This window comes from Ochotona princeps, chromosome 4 (genome assembly GCF_030435755.1).
Source record: "Ochotona princeps isolate mOchPri1 chromosome 4, mOchPri1.hap1, whole genome shotgun sequence".
In the NCBI taxonomy this organism is placed as follows: Eukaryota; Metazoa; Chordata; class Mammalia; order Lagomorpha; family Ochotonidae; genus Ochotona; species Ochotona princeps.
The window spans coordinates 2,028,316-2,049,926 of NC_080835.1; the positions used below are offsets into that span (position 1 = coordinate 2,028,316).

Consider the following 21,611-nt stretch of genomic DNA (forward strand, 5'->3'; position numbering starts at 1 on the left):
GAATGGGGGAAGGTAGTGTTTCCTGCCATCCAGTTCCTACTACCTACACATGGAGGAGTCTTTGGAGAACAAAAGTCGGATTTTCAAAGGAAAGCTGAGGACCCACACACACCGCTCTTGGCGCAGCACCCCCTGCGTGGCTGCAGCACGTGGCTCTGGATGAATCCTCATCCCTCCCTCGTGTGAGCCACACCGCAAGCCGCTGCACCTGAAGGCTTGGAGCGGGCGGTGAGTGGCCCAAGGGCACGCAGAGGCTTGGCCAGGAGGTCAGAGAGAAACCTCACAAGAGCATTTTGTTCAGGGGCTTTAAAAGGCCCCAGGCGACACACAACCAGGTTTCTGTGTGCAGAGTCCCTCTCTAGAAAGAGCCGAGGGACACAGGGGTAGAATGCTGGGGAAGAAGAAACGGGTTGGACCCAAACTTTCACCATGTAGTTTCCTATCACTTCTCTTAATGATGCAGAAATGACGGCTCGGTGCCATAAAAATCAGAAGGCTCCAAGAGCAAGTCGCCAGACACAGAAGGACCTATGTGACTTGTCACCACCCTCCTAAACCGGTCTCCACGGGCTCCCCGCCGAGGAGCTGGGCCCCCCATCCCTCCCCCGGCTGTACTCAGGTGCTCACACACACAGAGACACACCCTCCCCCGGATGTAGTCAGCTGCTCACACACACACAGACACCCTCCCCCGGCTGTACTCAGGTGCTCACACACACACACACACACACACACACATACACACCCTCCCCCGGCTGTACTCAGGTGCTCACACACATACAGATACTCTCCCCCGGCTGTAGTCAGATGCACACACACACACACACACACACACACACTCCCCCGGCTGTACTCAGGTGCTCACACACACACACACACCCTCCCCCGGGTGTAGTCAGGTGCCCACACACACACACACACCCTCCCCTGGATGTACTCAGGTGCCCACACACACACACCCTCCCCCGGCTGTAGTCAGGTGCTCGCTCACACACACACACACACCCCCTCCCCCGGCTGTAGTCAGGTGCACACACACACACCCTCCACACTCTGGATATGTGTGGTGGAAGTGCAGCCAGGCCCTCATTGCCAGCAAGGATTGGGTCTGAAGCCCTCACACTTCCACAATGTTGTTCTCTGCAGAAGCAGAGACACAGCTGAGCCGTCCTCTGTTCCACACCCTCGGGCCCAGCGCCTCCAGGAGCCGTTTCCATTCTGACTTCATCCCCACATACCACTCTGTCCCATCCTGCCCCACCAGCTCAAGCTGCCATCACCCCTGGCCTGCATGCCAATGCGGCCTCCCCTAGGGACTCCATCCAGCCTGCCCTCTCCTCATGAGAACGCCTGGCCTCCCTCAGCAGGCATTGGGTCTTTATCTAGTATTGCCTGCTCTGCTTGCTTCCAATGTACTGACAGGATCTCTTCTTGCCCCTGGCTCTGAATCTGTTGGGCCTCCTCAAGCTCTGGGTTCCAACTCTGAAGTCACCTCTTCAGAGGGACCTCCCCTGATCCCACCTGTCCAGGAACGCTCTGAGGAGGGCCGCTCCTTTCCTGTATGGTGTCAACCACACGTGAAACTATATTATTCAACGTCAATGATGAGTTGTCCATGAGTTGGTTTTCTGTCACCGTAATGACACACACGAGGGGAGCTTCTGGGAGGGAATGTGTGCTTGTTTCAGCCTACAGTTTGAACGTCCACAGTCTGACGGGGCAGTCCTGCAGGTCCGGCAGCTGAGCGCAGAGCAGGTGCAGAGGGAGGGTCACACGGGGGAGGAAGTGGGGCCCAGCACATCTGAAGTAGTGCTCCCTCCAATGAGAACTGCTCCCCAGGGCACATCTCCAAAGACTAGGGCAGGTTACCACCCGAAAACTTCCTAGGCCAAGTTTCCACCTTTCATCCATCCATTCATTAGCTGTCAACATATGACTTTGGGAGTTCAATGTCTGCAAATTTAGGGAGCTAAATCCAATTCAAGCCATCCTACTAGAGGTTAAAGATTGTGCTTGCCTCATTTGCCTCACCAACTTTAGTTCCCAGAATACTCAGGTCTTGATAAATATTGGTTAAATAAATGGATGGAGGAGTTCTGTGGATGGGTGGAGGCACAGATGGCCAGTAGGTGGATCAGTGGATGACAACAGATGGATGGATGGATGTGTGAATAGTTGGCTGGATGGTAGGAGAATGGGTGGAAGAATGGATGGATGAATAGTGCGTGGATGGGTGGATGGTTGGATGAATGAATGGGTGGATGAATGAATGAGTAGTTGTGGATGGATGGATAGTTGGATGGATGGGTGGCTGGCTGGGTGGATGGATGGATGGATGGACGGATGATTGATGGATGGATGGACGGATGATGGATGGATGGATGGATGATTGATGGATGGATGATGATTGATGGATGGATGGATGGATGATTGATGGATGGATGATGATGGATGGATGGATGGATGGGTGGTAGATGGTAGACGAATGGCTAGAAGAATAGATGGAAGAATGAATGCATAGTGGATGAGTGCAGGGATGGGCAGGTGCATGATGGATGGGCAGGCAGAAAGCAGGTGGAGCGACTGATGAATAGATGGTCAGAGGCCAAGTGCAGCTTGCTCAGATTAGTGCGAAAGTCCAAGGTCTCTCCATCTGTCTCAGGTGGACTCCTTCTGGGCCTCCTGTCCGACGGGGCTGACGAGATGAAAGAGGAGTAGATTCCCTGCACTGAGACACCCTTTGGAAAATTTTCTTATTTTTAAAAGGAGTTGCTTATTAATTTGAGAGAGAGAGAGAGAAGAGGGGAGAGGAGGGGCAGGAAGCAGAGAGAGGAGAAGAACACTAGCTTCCATCTTGCATGCCGTGGCCACTCCCCAGATGGCTGCAGTGACTGGGCTAGACCAGGCAAAAGCCGGAAATTTCACCTGGGTCTCCCATGTCAGTGGCAGGGCCCCAAGCACTTGGGCCAGTTTTGCTGCTTTCCCAGCAGGAAGCTGGACTGGAAGGGAACAGCAGGGCACCTGTGCCCACATGGGATGTCAGCGTGGTATGTATGGACAGCTTTACCTGCTATGCCACAACCCATTTTTAGAATGACACTAAATACTATAAATATGAATGAAGTTCTGCAAAGCCATGACCTTGATGGACGTGGCCACAGCTGGAAGCCCACTTCTTGTGCACTCAGGGGAGGGGGGCAGGGAGTGGAAGGTCAGAGCTGGGCATCTGCTAGGGCAACCGGGCACCAATGCCACAAGCAGGTAGGCTGAGGCACTAGGCTCCTTCAGCCAGCGTCTCTGAGCAGGCTCTGACATGAGGGGAAGGGGCAGAGGGACAGAAACCTCCCCCACTCAGAAACCTCTCCACTGGCTTTTCAGATCCCATCGTTGCTGTTGATTATGTTTGCACCTGCAGGGGCAGCCCCCGTCCCCTCTGCCTAGAGGTAACCCTGCCGCCTACGGAGGATAATTGGCCAGCGGGGCTGGCGCAGCACCGGCTCCCCAGCTCTCTGCTGCTTGTTGGGTCATTTCTAACAGGAATTCTGCAGTGGGCTAACGAGCTGTTGGCGGTCTCGCCTTGCGCTGCAGCGTGCACGCCCCGCTAATGTTCTCAGTCGGCACCATCAGAGGGGTGTCCCCAGCCTCCCCTTCAGTGCTCACACAAGAGCTGGGCCAGCGGCCAGGCCTCTAGGGGCACAGAAGACCCACCCACCTCTTCAGTGGCCGGCTCCCACACTGCCTGCCCATGTCCTCCCACTCAAGTCCACAGTCTGGTCTCTCACCCCACAGGTACCCTCAGGCTAACGTTTGCACCCTTGATGGACAAACTCAGCCACACATTAGCCAAGGGAACTTGGTTCCATCTCACTGAGTTGTGTAAGGGGTCAGTGAGGATTCTGCCTTGCCTGGATCTGGGCCAGACACGCCTTCACACAGGGCCTCACTTCACGCACTGGGCCATCCCAAGGCAAACCCCTTCCCTTGGCCTGCCCCTCCCTGCTCTCCAAGGTCCTGCAGGGTGAGTCTTGCCACGACCAGGGCAAGGCACTGGGTGCCCGGGGCACACGCAGCTCTCCTGAGCATTGAGAGCCACGAGGCCCCGCCTGTCTGTTCCTTTTGTCCCTTTCCAGCCCTGGCAGAGCTGCCTCCTGATTTTGGGGGAGGCAGGAGCTGTCCAACTTGGGCTCCGAAGCCACTGGTGACCTCTGTGCGGCCTGGATGCTCAGGTTCCATTGCACACACTAGCTCTGACCTGGACCTGGCCAGCATGATGGGCAACGGCTCTGCCACAGACACTCCCGAGGTCAGCTGCTGCCCAGGGCCCTTCTGCCTTTCAAAGCTTGCCCCTGAATCCTCCTGGGCAGCCCTTGACATTGCCATGGCAAGCAGCCTCCCAGTTGTGCCTGGGCCACAGGCACTGCAGATGGCCGGCTCTGCTGGACCCTTCCTGCCAGGACGGAAGTGCCATGTGGTTGCGGCCACCTGTCCAGGGCCCGCTTGTCCATCTTGCTGCTGCCAAAATGACCCATCTGGCTCCCTTCTGGCCTCAGCAGCAGCAGCTGGGGTCAGGTCTGGGTGCCCTGGAGCTACTGTCTCCGGTGGCCATGCTTGTGGCCAAGGCACGGACACCGTCTAGCCGCCAGGATGCAGGACGAACCATTGGTGGCCAGAGCTGCTCGGCATGGCTGTAGCACACCTAGGATGTGAGCGAAGCCAAGGAACAGCCCGCAGCAGACCCAAGTCTGCCCCAAATGCAAGTTCAAACTAACAGCCAAGCACAAACAGCCAAGCAACACCACTTGTCAGAGCTGAGGAGGGGCGGCCAGCCCCGTGCCTCTCAAGGGGCAGATGTGGTCAGCTCACCCGGCCTCAGAGACAGCCAAAGAGTCAGACAGGCAGCCTGGCCACACCTCGAGGACCACCCTGAGCGGAGCAGCAGCGGAAAACACACAGACAATGCTGGACTCCAGCAATGTGGAGGTAGACACTGCCAGGCACTCAGAGCCAGGAGGGTGCTGGGTGGTGTCTGAGGGGCACAGAGTTGGAGAAAGTTCTGGAGCGGGTGTGGCTGTGTTCAGGGTCCCTAAGCCATGCACCTAACAGGCCAGGATGGACACACACACTGTGTGTATTTTACTGCAATGACAGAAACTCCCGCATGGGTGGCAGAGGAAATGACAGACCCTGAGACACACAGCATGAGAATAGCCGGCCACTCCACAGCCTTCTTTTGGATGGCACACCCCGGAGACGGGCAGCAGCCTGAAGCCGTCGGGGGCTGTCGAGAGGGGCGTGCCTGCTGGGAAAGGCGAGACTGTTCTGGAGCTGGAGGAGGTGGGCTTGCCCGCACCATGCTGTGAACACGCTGCACGCCCCGGGCTGTGCACTTTCAAATGGCATATTTCATATCAGGTCAATTGTACATCCATAGAAACAAACTAGGCCAGGCTGGATCCCGCAGTGGAAGATGACGGCAAAGGGACCGAGACTGGACCTGAGCCACTCCTGCCTGGAGCCATAACGTCTCAGGCTGCAGGGGTGGGCTCAGCCGTCACCTGCCCTGTCTGTCCACTCCCCAGCCTCGTGCCTCTGTCTGCTCAGGGTCAAGCAAGGACCCTGTGGGGCAGGGGCAGGGTGGCCCATGGACAGGTGGCCTTCCTGCAGCCCTCACTGGCCCCTAGCATGGAGGCCAGGGCAGGGGCACACACGATTTGAGTCATGCAAGCCCACCATTCATGATGCCATCCTTCAGAAAGGGCATCCCCTCCCAAACTGGGTCAGCAGACCTCACTCCGGCCTCAGCCTCCAGCACAGGAAAGGACATGGAGACCTGAGGCTGCTTCCACAGTGTGTTGGCTGTGCCAGGTGTGAGGCTCTGAGTACAGCAAACCAACCCCAACAGGTGGGGCTGAGCAGCTCCACCCACTTCCCCAAGCCCCACCTTCAAGGACAGGACCCGGCAGCCTTGAGTATGGGAAAGGTACCAGAGTAAGTCTACACCAAAGGAACCGAAAGGCCTCCAGACACTCGTGGCTGCCCTCTGCCCTCTGAGCGCCAGCCCCATCCCAGGGGCCTTGGCTTCTAGGATCCCAGCACACGGACACAAGAGGAGTGTAAACTAAAGCCGCCCCGATGCTCTGGGGGTCTTGGCAGAGAAGGCAGACCCTACCTGGCCGCGTCAAAGCTGTCGTAGGAGCCGACTGTGTAGTGCCTAAAGAGCTTCTTGCTGCGGTCCACGCGGGTCTCTGCAGGAAGAGGAGGGACGCGGGATTAGAAAGGCGTTAGAGCCCACGCCCCGCCGCCCGCCCCCCCCCCCCGCTGCCCGAGCATGCCACACCTGCAGGAGGCTGCTGGCCCGCGTGCGTCCACCCCAACTCAGGCGAGCACAGCCCTTCTGCCTGCCCTGAGACAGTGCACCTCGGTGAATTACAGTGCTGCTCACTGCAGAGTTAGGAGCCCTGGGCCAGCACAGAGCCGGGAGCCCAGGGCCAGCACAGGGCCGGGAGCCCAGGGCCAACACAGAGCGGGGAGCCCAGGCCCAGCACAGGGTCGGGAGCCCAGGGCCAGGAGCCCCGGACCAGCACAGGGCCGGGAGCCCAGGGCCAGCGGAGAGCCGGGGTCTCAGCGGTGAAGCAGGCTGGGGTCTGGTCCTGGGATGGGGGCTGTCATGGGTTTCAGCACACAGAACCTGCTGGAGCCACACTGTGGATGGGCATCCTGGCTGGTCCACTGCCGTGGGGAGGCAGGGAGAAGAATGTCTAGTGTTTTTTTTTCATTCTAATGTTGCTTTTTCCTAAAACAAACAAAAAACCACTTAGCCACTATGACTGTTTGTTCCTAGAGAAGTCCCCTGCTTGCTACCTGACTCAGTGTATTGTGAACTGGATTTCACGGGAAAGGCAACAGCCCCATGATTATGTTAACTGAGAGGCAAGGTGTGTGTGTGTGTGTGTGTGTGTGTGTGTGTGTGTGTGTAGGGGAGGCCCACCTCCCACTCTAGGACCATTCGGACGCCCGCCATGCACTGTTGCCCGTCTGCAACACTCCACGCATGGCCTCTCTGCTGCCCCCTCGAGGAGCTGCACTGCACCACGCACTCAGCTGCAAGGAAACGCCTCCGGCCTGCAGCTCCGGCTGTGGGCTCCCCGGGTGCGGAGTCTCCACCCAGAGCCCAGCACGCTCATCCAGAGCTCCAGTGGGAACCTGGACAAGCGCATTGGCAGAGAACCCACTGCTGTGTGCCCAGAAAGGCTGGCAGCTTGCAGTTCCACCAATGGGCACACTTTCCTCTCTTTTGCCTTATTTGAAAGGCTGAGAGTGAGGGCAGGCTCTTCCACCTGCTGGTTCATTTCCCAAATACTCCCAATGGCCAAAGTCGGGAGCCAGGGACTCTGTCGGGCCCTCCTCAGGACTTGGGCCATCACTGGCTGCTTTCTCGGGCACATTAATGGGAAGCTGGATTGAAAGTGGAACAGCTAGGACTCAAACCAGTGCTATGGTACGGGATGTGGGCATTGCAAGCTGTGGCTTAACCCACAGCGCCAAAAGCCTGGACCCTTGGGAGTAGGAAAAGCTGGGGAGCCCCGGACTACATTTCCCTACTGCCCTTTCACCTGGGACAGTCATGTGACTAGCTCCCGCCAATGGCGCGTGACCACAGCTGGACTACATTTCCCTACTGCCCTTTCACCTGGGACAGTCATGTGACTAGCTCCCGCCAATGGCGCGTGACCACAGCTGGACTACATTTAACAGCTGTGGCCACGTGATCAACCTCCATGGCCTGTGATGGTAGCAGGGGGAGCTCGCTCTTGCCTTCCCTGCTTCTGAACGCTCTAAGCAGAGAGCTCCGAGCCCTGGAAGACAGCGGCGCCCACAGTGGAATCAAGCTGGGGCCCTGGGCCCTGGACAGCAGAGAAACAAGCAGGCCCGGCATCAGGCTGCGCTCTCTGGGAGCATCACCGTGCCTACTGAGGCCATCACGGACCCTGACGACAAGGCTTCTGTGCCCTGTCCGCCCCGTCTGAGCTCGACGAGCCCCCAGCAGCCACACGCTGTCCTTGCTGCCGCCCGCTGGGTGCCCCCTGTGCGCCAGCCTTGTGTGCAGCCAGCAGAGGACTCCAGGGCTGTGAATGCCAACCTCGGACACCCTATTAGCTAAATGAGTGATTCCGCTGCAGCCGCAGTGTGCAGCGCTCTGCCACGTCCAGTGTCCACGACATCACAGTCTCCTGCCACCTCCTCTGGTATCCAAGGAACACAGCAAACATGCCGTCCGTCACCATGCCCGACGGCTCATCTCCATACAGCCGAGCATGCAACATGGGCTGCCTCACACAGTGGACAGATTGCTGCCCAGGCGGCTGCCCTCCAGGCGGATGACCGGCGCCCAGTCACGCTGTACATAAGATCCCTGGGATGGAAAGCTGGTAGGCTGCTGGGTGCCCGTCAGCCCCGCATTGTCACCATATCACCTTGTCCTTCCCTGACACCGGGAACCATGGCTGCCTGGGCACATCAAGGGAGTGGGGCCACTGCTGACAGTACGGGTTGCCACACTCCCCTGCCTGCAGGGTCCTCCCCTGGCTAGGACGCCCTCCCTGGCCCCTGGGACATGCCACACACCGCCCCGTGCTCAGAGATGGGGATTTGGGTCACTTTTGCCCCTAGCACCCCCAATCCTGTGTCTGGGTTTGTCTCTGCCCTGTGCCCCAGAACTTGGAGGCCGGGTCCTTGGCAAGAGAATTGGGGTAAGAGGAGGTCACAGGCTCATGGGAACGGGGGACCCTGCAGACATCAGTGGCTGAGGAAGAGAGCTCCGAGCAGCGGTCCTTGCACTGCCTGGCCGTGGGACGGCCAGCGCTCTTTTGGGCACTGACGAGTTGTTCCCAGCAGGAAGGGCCTCCTCAGGTGTGCCTGGACAGTGCCACGAGCTGAGTGGACATTCACTCCGAGTGCCCCGGCCAACAGCTTCTAGTCACACAGAAAGTGGGCTAAGGCAGCCGGAGTTGACTCCGATTCAAAATGTGAATTGCTGACCTCAGTTAGGGACCCACTCTACAAGCAGCGCGCACACAGACACAGCCCACTTCCGGGAGCTGGCCAGCCCGGGGACAGTTCCAGCCCAGCTGCACACCGCTCCCCGTGCTTGGTGCAAGGCCCTCTGGTGTGGGGTCAATCCGGGAGCGGGTGAATTCCTTGGGAGGTGAAGCCCAGCAGCCCGCAGAATTCTGTAGGCGCGCAGCATGGTCCACGTGGCCATCACTCCGCACGGCCCCTTGTGGCAGCGCTGGGCTGCTCACCAGGAAACCCCGGGCACAGAGGGCTGACTGGGGCAGGATCCTGGGGCAGGCAGGCTACGCCTTCCAGGGCAGAGGGAGCACATGGCGGGACTCGTATGCATGTGTGGGCACGCATGTGTGTGAGGGTCAGTGCATGTGTGTAGGCGTGTGTGTGTGAGAGTGTGCGTGTGCACGTGCTGGTGTGGACAAGACAAACATCTATCAGAACCAGAACCTAACAGGCTGGAGTGAACTTCTGGGACCAGTGGTGTTTTCAGCGAAGTGGGGAGGGGGAGACAGTCACTGTCACCTCCGTCAGCATCATCTCCATCATGACTGTCACTGTCACCTCCATCAACAGTCACTGTCACCTCCATCAGCATCATCTCCATCATGACTGTCACTGTCACCTCCGTCAACAGTCACTGTCACCTCCGTCGGCATCATCTCCATCATCACTGTCACTGTCACCAAGTGCTTCGTTCTCTGCTGCCCACATGGGGAGGGTCAGATGGAGCTCCCGGCTCCTGGCTTCAGCCCGGCCCAGTGTGGTTGTTCAGGGCATTAGAAAAATGAAGCAACAAGCGGAAGATACCTCCTCCTTCTGTCATTCCTTCAAATAAACAAATCAAAAATTTTTAAAATGTGCAAGTCAGAATGGCAGAGAAAGAGGGCGAGGACTCTTCCATCTGCTGGTCCACTCCCCAAACACACCACGGCTGGGCCGGTGTCAAGCAGGAGCCTGGCCCTGCATGTGACTCTCCCACATGAGTGGCAGGAGCCAACTGCTTCTGGAAGCAGAGCAGCCATGACTCGAGTCAGTGTTCCCAAAAGGGATTCCGGCACTGCAGGTGGTTGCCCAGGCTACTGTGCCACAACACCAGCCCAGTACATGCAAGTCAGGGATCATGGTCTGTGAGGATGGAATCCCACATGGGTGCAGGTGCAAGTTTCTGCTGTCCCATGTCTGATGCAACTCCCCGTTAAGGCACCTGGCTCAAGCAGGAAGGCAGGCCCAAGTCCTCCGGCTCCTCCTGTCCACAGGAGAGACCTTGAAGAAGCTCCTGGCTCCCGGCTTCAGACCACCCTAGCACCAGCTGTTGCAGCCGCTTGGGGAGTGAACCAGCAGATGGAGATCTCTGTCTCTCTACCCCGGGTGTCCGCTGCAGCCACAGGAACCTGCTGTTCCTTGGAGGCAGTGAGCAGACCTGCACCTGAGCACTGCTGTTCCCTGCATGGTTAGTCCCTTGCAACGTAGCCGGGCACACGGAGCATGCCCTGTGACCACAAGGAAAAGCACATGGGTAAAACCCAACTGCCCTGGACCCTCTGCCAGCAGTGGCTTCCCCTGGTGTACGCCACATGGAAGATGGAGCGTGGAAGGCAGGGTCAGCTCCTCCCAGAGGCTGATGGAACGGTACATGTCGTGATGACTGCCACCAACCCTACCCCCACCAAACCCACAGGCCTATGTTCGGGCCCGATCGGGGCAGTGGCCACCTGTGAACTGCCCACTTCTGGCACTGTCGCCTGCTCGGCTATGGAACACGATGCCTGGGCCCGAAGCCTGCTGGGTTCCTGTTCTCCGCATATCTGCCCCTCCATGTAGCCAGGCACTCGGTCCTGTTCCCGGAAGATGGCCCCAGTCTGAGCAGCCCACACAGGCAGCGTTCAAGCTGGAGTGCCCCAAAAGCCACACTCTGGATGTGGCCTAAAAAAATCCATATACCTAGAAATTCCACTTCATTTATCACTTGGGACTTGTGCAAGGCAGCATGACAGCTCGCCTGACAAGCTTCTGAGTGCCAGGATTGGAAACAGCCCTTTAGGCAGAGCAGCTGGGATGAGGATGCCACGCGGCTTGGCAAGGGAGCCACCAGGGGGCACCGGGGAGATGCCAACAGCCCGTGAGCCCAGGGTGCATTTCTGGAAGATGAAGTAAGAGAACGTGTTCCCCCAGAATTCAGGACGGCTTGAAAGAGGAGAAACGCACTCGCCAGCAAAGGACCGTCGCGGGGTTGGGGAGTCTGCGGAAGCAGCTAGGCCAGGGACACCAGCAAAAAGTGGGTGATGGCAACAGGCCCCCTGCGCACACCGACTGCCTGGCACCTGGACCCTGTTTTGTGGGGGGCAATCCCTTCACCCCCAGATACCCTCGCACACAAAGGATGGAAAGACACATGTCTACACAAAACAAGCTTCATGTCCCCAAAGCCAATGCCCCCAACCCTGGCTCTGGCCAGCTCAGGCTACTGCGCCCAGGGGCCGGTGGCAGGACCAGCACAGCCTGAGCTGTGGTGAGAAGGGGACACAGCCCCACATCCAACATTCCCTTCTGAGTCCCTGGAATGATAAGGCCTGGCTTGGTCAGTCTGCTCTCTCTCCAGCCCTGCCAACACCTGCTGCCCACCACACAGGATGGTGCCTTCGAGGGCCATCGCCATGAGATGTCCTGCAAAGGGCAGGCTGGCCCAGGAGATGCCCCCAGGCCCCCTCCTACGAGACTGGGGCAGAAGCGGCCAGTGTCTGCCCCTTGGAGCTAAGGCCTTCTCAGCCTAGGTGAGCCAGTTGCTCCCATGGACAGAGAGGGACAGTGTGGCCAGGTACCTTGGACAAGCTCCACCTGCTTCCAGAACACGCAGGGGCGTGGCTGCCGAGAAGGGGTCCTGGGACCCTCAAGTAGAGTCTGGCACATCACTCGGCCCAGCTCACGAGAGCTTTATGTTTCTTGCCCGCAGGTCCTTCCGGGCAGCTTCCTAAAGGGATGGGGGAGGCGTTCCCGGGTTTCATCCTGGATCCCGACTTGGTGGCCCCCACCCTAAGCGCACAGCCCAGGACCCTGTCCAGGACACTGTGGGGCTCCAGGCCCCCCCCCGGCTCCTATCCCTCAACTCGGTCGGCCTCAGCAGCTGCCGGTCCACCGTCCCCACACTCCACCAGGAACAGATGCATTTGCTCACAACATGAACAGACTTGTCCCTATCAGGGTCACCCAAGCGACAGTCAACAGCATGACTACCACCGTGCTGGACCTCAGAAGTCCCCGGAGGTGCTGTGAGGTGGGCAGGGCCACATGACGAGCTCCTGGCACACCCTGCTCCCTTACACGTGGAGGGGAAGCAACTGCAGATTCAAGGCCAGTGCTGGCCACCCTGGCCCTACTCCCCACAGCTGGGTCAGGCCCTGCGCCTGGAGGCTGGGCGGTTAAAGCGCCACAGCCCTAGGGTCTGGGGAACCCCATGCAGGTGACACCCCGCAAGGTCTCCGAAACTCACTGGCAAGGGCAGAACATTCCATCAATGACTTCCTCTGAAAACTGGGATTCAGGGCAGAGAGCAGGCCAGGCTGGCCACTCCCAGCAGGCTGTGGGTCTCAGGCATTTCAGGAAAGTGGGTTATGTGGCAAGGCGACGGGAACAGAGAGAACTCAAGGTGGGAACAAGGTCGACCACGAACAGCTGCCAGTCTACAGCGCTGGTCTTCCGCTGCCCAGGTCAGGGACGACACAGCACGCCGAGATGTCGTGTAGTTCCCGAAAGAGGCGGAAAACACAACCGGAGCAGAGGATTTGGGGTGCATCCCCCTTAAAGAAGCAATGCGGGTTTGAGGAAATTGCTGGCGTAGCCTGACAGTGGCGCGTGCCTATGCTGAGCTGTCCCCACACTGCCTCTGACTACGCCGGCATTTCCCTCAGCACGGGTGTCAGACTTCAAGGACAAAGAGAAGCTACTACAGCAAAGCTGTTTTTGTGGCAATTGGCTTTTTTTTGTTTGTTTTGCTGTGCTGGGGACATGTAGAGTGCCTTCCTGGAACCCCAAGATGTAATTGGGGCCCTGGTGTGTGGAGCAGCAGCCGAGCCACCCACACACAGGGTGCCAGGGGCTGGGCTGGGTGTGTGGTAAGGTTAGGCTGGGGAGCCAGACAGTGCCCCCAGCACTGGCCCTCGCTAGGGCCTCCCACACTGTGCCGAGGGCACTGCCCGAGGGCTCCCCTGGTGCCCACAGGCACTCCCACTCCCGACCCAGGCAATCCCTGGCCAAGGTCTGAGCTCCTTGTTAGCCCCACCAGCCTGGAACTGTGGGAGGGATGGAACAGGTTCTGCCAACACCTCTCTCAGGTCCAGTCCAGGTGATGCTCTCCCTGGCCCCTCCCCTTCCCTCGGAGCCAATAAGAAGAGAGCAGGCACCCTCTGACGGGCCTCCCTGTGACCACGGGGCTCCACCCACGGGAAGGACCAGCCAGCCGGGAGGACAGTCCTGCTCCAGGAGACAGGCGCTGTCCTTACAAAGTCACCCAACGAGCTGGGTAGCCAAGGTCCAGAAGGATGTCAGCAAGTGTCAGGAAGCAGGCAGCTCAGCTGAGCAATCAGTGACCCGGGTTTGGAGCCGGGAGGGTTCAACCACTTGCTGGTGCCCCACTGGTGGTCCACATGGTGGGGGGAAGCCTGGCTCCCTGGAGGGCACAGTTCTTCCCACGTCCCCGGGGCTGTGTTCTCCCTGCAGGGTGAACAGCGGGAACTGCTCCTGGGAGCTGCCCATTTGTGAGGTTGGGAAGTGGGATCCATGACAACAGTCCCTTCATCTCAGAACAAGCCAGAACCGGTCCAAGTGCATGCAGCCAGGACGCGGGACATGCAGCCTCCTCCCTGGGGCTCTGCCAGCAGCTCCACAGGCTCCCCGAGTGCCTGCCACTCCGCCACTCCCCGTGGGCGGGCCCATTCTGTCCCTTTCCCAGCCCAGTGAGGCTGGGAACCCCGGTGGTGGGCTGCTACCCTGTGCTTGGAGACCACGTGTGTCCACTGCCCCCCTCCCACGTTGGTCACGCAGATGACTAAAGCTATCGCCTGTCAATGAGTTGATCTCTGCTCCACCTTAATTAGAGGGTTTAGAACTAGTGGGCCGGGAGCCTGAGAGCAAGCGTGGAGACCACTGCACGGGGCCAAGTGGAAACTGGGGTGACTGGAACCATTGGGCCTGGTCTGCTTACACTAACTGGACGGGGGGTGGTGGGTGTGTAGACCCAGGTGGCCTCCATCTCCCAACACTTCACTGACAGGGAACCCTCGGTGGCTGGGAGTGGCCAAGGAAGCTGGCACGCCCAGCAGCCCACGAGACACAGGTACACGGGGGTCTGGGACCCGTCTGGAAGCCCTCTTTCTGTCCTCAAGTCACCCCAGCTGAGCCCGGGGTGGGAGGGGGAGCAGCCTTTCTTTTTCCCAGGGCACCAATTCACAGCTGTTTTGTAGCCTCAGTTGGGCCCCCCAACACACACACACACACACACACACACACACACACACACACACACACACACAGCATGCCCACCAATGCCTGTGTCCTCAGCCCCAAAGCAGCCCTGTTGTCTGTGCCACTTGACAATCATCTCTAATAAACGAGGCCATCTGAGTGCCCACCACCGTGTCCTCCCACATGTCCTTGGCAGGAGGGGTCTCCCCTGCCCCCCCAGAGGACCTGGATGGAGGGCTTGCAGGTGTGAGCGGCAGAGCCAGGTTTAAATCTAGGAACCGCCCGGGGGCGGGAGCACTCTTTTTAGCTTCCTCATCTTTTTTAAGGACACTGGCAGCTGAGGATCAGGAAATAGGACGTGGAGGAGAGCGACCTGTTGAAGCTCGGGAGGCCGCCCCATCCTGCGGGCAGAGCCGAGTCTGTGGTGTGCAGCTCGGCGTCCGGCCCCCCGGCCTCCCGGGCTGAGCAGCTGGCCGGGGCCAGCTGGGTTCACCCTTCATCCCAGTGCTGAGCAGCCTCGCCTTGGCCACGACCTGTGCAGTGTTGGCCAGGCTGCTGGCCACTCACTCCTTGCTGCCTGTCTGCACAAGACACCCCAGCTCATGACCCAGAACCCCCACGCCCCAGGAGTAATGACTGGGGCAAGGGGGTGCCATGGTCTTGAGGATCCTGCATCGCATGCCCACCTGTGCCCCTCCAAGTGACATCAGGGAGGGAGGTTCCAGGAACAGGGGCCACCCCACCTGTGCCCCTCCAAGGGACATCAGGGAGGTGCCAGGAACAGGGGCCACCCCACCTGTGCCCCTCCAAGTGACATCAGGGAGATGCCAGGAACAGGGGCCACCCCACATGCCAGCTGTGTCCTGCTGTGCCTCTGCCCAGGGGCGCAGTGGGAGGAAGCAAGCGCTCCCCGCCATGGCAGAGGCCAGAAGAGAGAGAGAGAAAGCGAGGGAGAAAATCTGAGAAGGCACACAGAGCTCTCACACTCCTCTCCATAAGAGCACCCAGGCTGGCGCCCACCCTGGGCCAGCTCTGTGGACACTGTGGCTCAGTCTGCTGGTGAGCATCGCACACAGGGACCCACACTGCCACTGCCCGGGCCACGCATGCACCGCCCAATGCCACCGCCCTCCTGGAGGTGAGCTGCTGGGCTGCTAGGAACAGCTGTCCAGCTGCTGGAAGGGACTCGAACGCATGCCCCCCTGGGGTCACCCAGGAGTCCAACAGCCACTGGGCCACCTGCATCCCCACCCCCACTACCGCCTCCCCACAATCCCACAAGCTCTCCGGATTTCCACTCTCGATCCGATCGGAAGCAGGAAAAAGCCCCTCTGGGAACAATAGCCTCCTGGTACGTGGCAACCAGCGACACATCGCAAGGCACGCAGTTTGGGAGGTGATCGCCCACACAGCGCGCCACCCGGTCCCCTCCGGTGGCAGCTCTGCCTGAGAACAAAGACTCGCAGCACGGCAGCTGAGCGGGCTGGAGAGGCGCACCGTACCTCCGAAATGAACTTTCTTCTTGAACCGGGAGTTCTCAGCCATTGTTCCCTCCCCGGTGTGACCGTCTCACTCGGGCCGGTCCCGCCGCAATGCCGGCTCCACGCGGGGGTGAGCCCACGGGGCCGGCCTCATCACTACCACCGCTTGCTAATCCAACGGGAGACAAAGTTGTAGCCCACGGGGCTCAGATTTGAAGCAGAAAAGGAAAAATAGAAAGAAAACAATCAGCGGCTGCAGGAGGATGGCCCCGGGTGGGGGTTTAAATCCACAGCCAGGGTTAATCTCCAGAGAGGACTTCGGGAGACCGCACGCAGGCTCGCCTGCAAATTCGCTTCTTTGACACAAGTTGTAAGCCCCAGACTGGAGTCTGCATCCTTCCACTTCCCACTGTACCAGGGACTTTTTTTTCCTAGTGCCGGTTTCCATGGCAATGCATCAGTCACTAGTCTAAATAAGTACGGGTGAAGGACGCTTGAAAAACCAGTGCTATCACGCATGCCGTGAGCAGGAGCGGGGAGTGATTCAACCCGCTATTAGCTCGGGGCAGGGGTGTCGCTCTGCCGCGGCTGGCTGCTGGCCCCAGCCCAAGTAATTGCGCTCTCATTCGGGAAAGCTCAGCATTTTCGGGGGTGCAGCCACCACAGAGCCCAGCTCTCTGCAGATACAGCCAAGTCCATGTTGGCTGCCCTGAGCCAAGACAGAGGAAAGCAAGTCCTGCTTGGTGAAGCTGGTCCCAGCCTTCATCCCAGCTGGGCTGGCACCCCCGGGGTGCAGGGCTGGGGTCATGCCTGGTCATATTACAGATGCCATTTTTGGGGGGGGGGTGCAGAGCTGCACTGAGGAGCCCCGTGTCCCCCCGCCCCCGACTTCCCGCCGCAGCTGGGTCTCCGTCCCTCTGTGTCACTGGCCAAACCCCTCTGTTTTGGAGTGGTGGGTCTGCATTCACCGTGTGGCCCGACAGGATGACGCATCTCTGAGCCGCAGGCTACCAGCTGGTTGGGAACAGGATGGGAGGGGGCCAAGGGGGCCTTGGATGGTTCTCTGTCTTAGGTGGCCTAAGGGGGGACCAGGTTTGCCACTCACTGGGGCCTGACTTTCGGTCCATTCCCAACTTTCCCTATCGGCCAGAGGGGGCGTCTGCCCCTGGCCACACAGCCCGCCACAGGCGCACAGGCATGAGGTTAGCCCCAGAGGTGGGATTCCTCGGAAGAAAACAAAACAAGGCCTCGAATGGGGGTCTGGCCTGTGGGGAACTTCTTCATGCTGTCTGCAAGCAGCACCGTGGGATACTGCTGGCTGGGGGTTGGGGGAGCGGGGCTCTGTCCCTCCTGTGGGGGCCCCCGGCTCTCTGCAACCAAACTGATCAGCTGGGAAGCTCTGATGTGATCCACGGGCTAATCAGGGAGTCACAAAAATACCCTGTGTGTGGCCCAGGAGGGGCTGGGCACGGCTGCCACGCACCAGGGCTCTCGTGGGAGGCAGCAGCCAGAGAACAGGAGGTAAAAATAGCCAGGGTTTCCACACGAGCCCTGTAGTCCCTTTCGCCGGTGCCCGAGGCAGCCCTTGGCGCAGGCCTCTTCCACGTCTGTGTCCTTGGAGACGCCCGAGCTCACCAGGAAGGTGAGACACTCGCAGGTGCGGAAGCCTCCGCCCCCTTTAATTCCACCCTGTCAGGCTGCAAGCAGCCAGTGCCGCGGGAAGAGGGGGGCCGGCCCCTTACTCATTCCTGACTGCCAGTAGCTTCCTGGGCGGGAAGAGACAGCAGGCAGACAGCTCCTGCTGCCACGGCCAAGGACCCTGGGCCTGGACCCCAACAGCAGGGTGCACACAGCAACCTGACACCACACACCCCCAGGGCCTCATGCCCAGGGGGTCCTGGAGCTGCCCAGCACAGTCCCAGAAGGGCAACACGGACAACCAAGGCACCGTCTGCACTACCCAAAGAAGTGACATGTGTGTCCCGTGCACACAGGCACATACATGAACACACACACATGCATTCACATGCCATGGGCACACTTCACAATTCCTACACAACGCACTTGCACAGTGAGACATGCAAATGCAGAGTCACAAGCTCATGTACACATCACGTAACACGAACCTACACACACTCCACACACAAACCTACAATGCTTCCATATGCATCCATGCACACACACATCTAGGGAAAATAACCAACACGGCAACATATATGTAAGTCACCCAGGTAGAAATACTTACACAGGCACACCTGCATAAACAGAAATGCTCACACATGGACACAGGTGTGAGCCCTCACCCACACCTGCACGGACACAGGTGTGAGCCCTCACCCACACACCCGCACGGACACAGGTGTGAGCCCTCACCCACACACCCGCACGGACACAGGTGTGAGCCCTCACCAACACCTGCATGGACACAGGTGTGAGCCCTCACCCACACACTCGCACGGACACAGGTGTGAGCCCTCACCCACACACCCGCACGGACACAGGTGTGAGCCCTCACCCACACACCCACACGGACACAGGTGTGAGCCCTCACCCACACACCCGCACGGACACAGGTGTGAGCCCTCACCAACACCCGCACGGACACAGGTGTGAGCCCTCACCCACACACCCGCACGGACACAGGTGTGAGCCCTCACCCACACACCCGCACGGACACAGGTGTGAGCCCTCACCCACACACCCGCACGGACACAGGTGTGAGCCCTCACCCACACCCGCACGGACACAGGTGTGAGCCCTCACCCACACACCCGCACGGACACAGGTGTGAGCCCTCACCCACACCCGCACGGACACAGGTGTGAGCCCTCACCCACACACCCGCACGGACACAGGTGTGAGCCCTCACCCACACCTGCACGGACACAGGTGTGAGCCCTCATTCACACCTGCACGGACACAGGTGTAAGCCCTCACCCACACCTGCACGGACACAGGTGTATGCTGTCACTGGTCTCCTACGTCCATCCACCTACCCATATTTGTATACACTCACACTTTTGTTGGCTTGTCGGGTGGATGGACGCGGCGAAGCTGGTGATACGGAATTCTTTGGAGATAACACCCAGAACCCCAACAAGTTTTCCCTCCTTCCCAAGGAGTCCAGGCCTCTGTCCTCAGCCAAGCCCGGGCAGGCTCCAGTGTGTGAAGGTGAAACCGGTGAGAACTCGCTGTCCTGCAGCCCAGGCTGCTGTCCCTTGGTGTCCCGTGTGCCCCCAACAGAGCTCTGGGCATCTGGCCTCACCCGCCCGGGGAGGGGCTTCCTGGTCCGCTCTGCCTCTTCCGCTGCTGCTCGCTGTCACCCGCACGGGTGAGGATTTGAGGAGCTCTTCCTGACTGTGGGCGGCTCCCGCACACACGTTCCTGACCAGGCTCTAGCACAGTGCACAAGCGGGGTCAGTTCGCCACAGGGAGCAGGGACGCCGCCTCTCTGGGCAGGCCCTGTGTGTCGGGGCAGGTGCCCTGCTGGGTGGGCGGCCTGGCGACGCCCAGAAGTGCAGACCCAACCTGGAGAGAGGCCAGCTTTCCTGAACACTGTTAACTGGGTAACTGTCCCCATGGGCGTGTTCTGCTCCTGCCCGGGGGTAGCAGGTGGGCACAGTACAGGCCTGCAGTGGTCAGGAGCACTAGAGGGGCATGGCCAGCACGTGGTGCACGGGGACTGGCCATCCTGCAGACCGTCCCAAAGGCCTCCCACGCAGCGAGGGTGTGGGAGGCCCTTGTTGAGGGACATGAGCTGAGAGCACTGAGCCTGATTCTCTTCGCACGCTCAGGGCGCAGCGCGAACACTCGCAGGATGCCTGAGCGACACGACACTGTGACACCCAGGGCAGCACGCCTTCAGGCCCTCACCTGCCTTCGGAAGCCCGCTCGCGGGTCCCGCCGGCGCCAGGGCCTCCCGCAGACCGGCCTCATGCTTTCTGGACTGGCAGCCCCAGGCGTTGGCCCTGGTCTCCAGCCGTGCTCGCTCAGGCCCTGCTGTGCCATCCCCGCCTTTCTCCAGCTCTTGCCACGGGCATGTGTGCCGTCCACACCCTCACCGTGCCCAGTCCCCCACGCCTGGGACAGCAGTCCGCTGGGCTGTGGACACCTCGCAAGGCTGGGGTCCAGCTAGGGAAGCCCAGTGCCCCCCGGGATCCTCACTTTCCCTTCCGCAAGCCTCCAGCCCTTTCAATGCTTGTGAGAGCGAGTTCCTTCATTCAACCCCGACGTCTGAAACTCCGGCAAGTGTGTGCTCAGGAATTTGGACTTGCACGGACCAACCAAGGGCATTCATGCCCGACCCCCAGGAGGTGTTCCTCCCCCTCTTTTTTCCCTGTAAAGATTTTATTTAAGGAGCAGCACTGTACCACAGTGGGTTAAGCTGCTGCCTGCAATGCTGGGATCCCCTGTGAGAAGTGTCGTGAATCCCGGCTGCTCAACTTGCGACCCAGCTCCCTGCCAAGACAGCCGAGGATGGCCCAAGGGCTCGGGGCCTGCCACCCACGTGGGGGACCCAGGAGGAGCTCCAGGCTCCTGCCTTCACTGGGGCCCAGTCCCAGCCATTGTGACCCTCTGGGGAGGGGCCAGCAGGTGGAAAATCTCTCTCTCCCTCCCTCCCTCCCTCTTTTAAACTAATACATCTTTTAAAAGCTTCGTTTAAAGATAACAGGGGAGTCTTGCACACAGCATCTCAGACAATAAGCTCAGACGTGGCCGGACGAGAGCGGCGGGGCTACCGTGAGAGACGGCTGCTCGGGTTGAGGAGGACGCCGCCACTCCGCCCTGTCCTGCCCGCGGGCCTCCAGGGCCCCTCACAGGGCCACACCCCCTCGGTGCTCAGCAGCTGAACCGCCACCTTGGAGAGGCAGAACTAGACAACACCGGGCGGGCTCCAGCCATCTTGGGCTGCCAGGAAAGCGGTTTGGGGAGACCCAGCAACTTCCAAAACAGAGTTAGCTGGCTGAAGTCACACCCTTGTCAGAAACAAGCCATGGCTTCCCTTCGGCTCCTGTCCTCCCCAGAGGGCCATCTCGGCCACCGCACATGGCGGGAACCCCACCGAAGGCGCCCGCCGCGAGCCCGCAGCCTTCGCGGGGGAGAACACCACGCATGGTTAGGATTTCAGAGAACAGTGTTTCGTAGTTTGAGTCTTTGGGGGAAAAATACTTGGGCCACGTCCATGCTCAGACTGTCATTAGCCTAAATGGCACAGGCACAGTGCGTACCGTGGGGCGCACCGAAGGGCAGGGCTTTCCCGCTGTGGGGAATCTGAGTACATGTTTTCCTACAGTATTCATAAATGCCACCAACACCCCAAACCAGCAACATTTAGCCTATCTGCAGCTGGTTCTGTGTCATATTTAAAATGACTCATTCTGCAACACTTGGGGACCCGTAAAAGCTAAGTGAGGCAGAGGGATCTCCGTGGATACCAGGATAGGCAGCCATGTGGCACTGGCTTGCCAGTTGCCCGTGGTACACAGCGATCTCCCATCAGGGCCCCAGGCCCGTCCTCAGTCGAGACGGGGGGCTAGGCCCTGGGCCCATCATCAGCTGAGATGGGGGCTAGGTCCTGGGCCCATCATCAGCCGAGATGCGGGG

The 21,611-nt window shown here is 59.7% G+C and overlaps 1 protein-coding gene across 1 annotated transcript in view; it reads right to left on the minus strand.

Moving 5' to 3' along the window:
* Positions 1 to 21,611, minus strand: part of SHANK2 (SH3 and multiple ankyrin repeat domains 2) — a 308,953-nt gene that overhangs the window by 110,404 nt on the left and 176,938 nt on the right. The window contains exon 14 of the mRNA XM_058662689.1: positions 6,170 to 6,245. Coding sequence (XP_058518672.1) covers positions 6,170 to 6,245 — 76 coding nt within the window. The remainder of the gene's footprint in view (positions 1 to 6,169; positions 6,246 to 21,611) is intronic.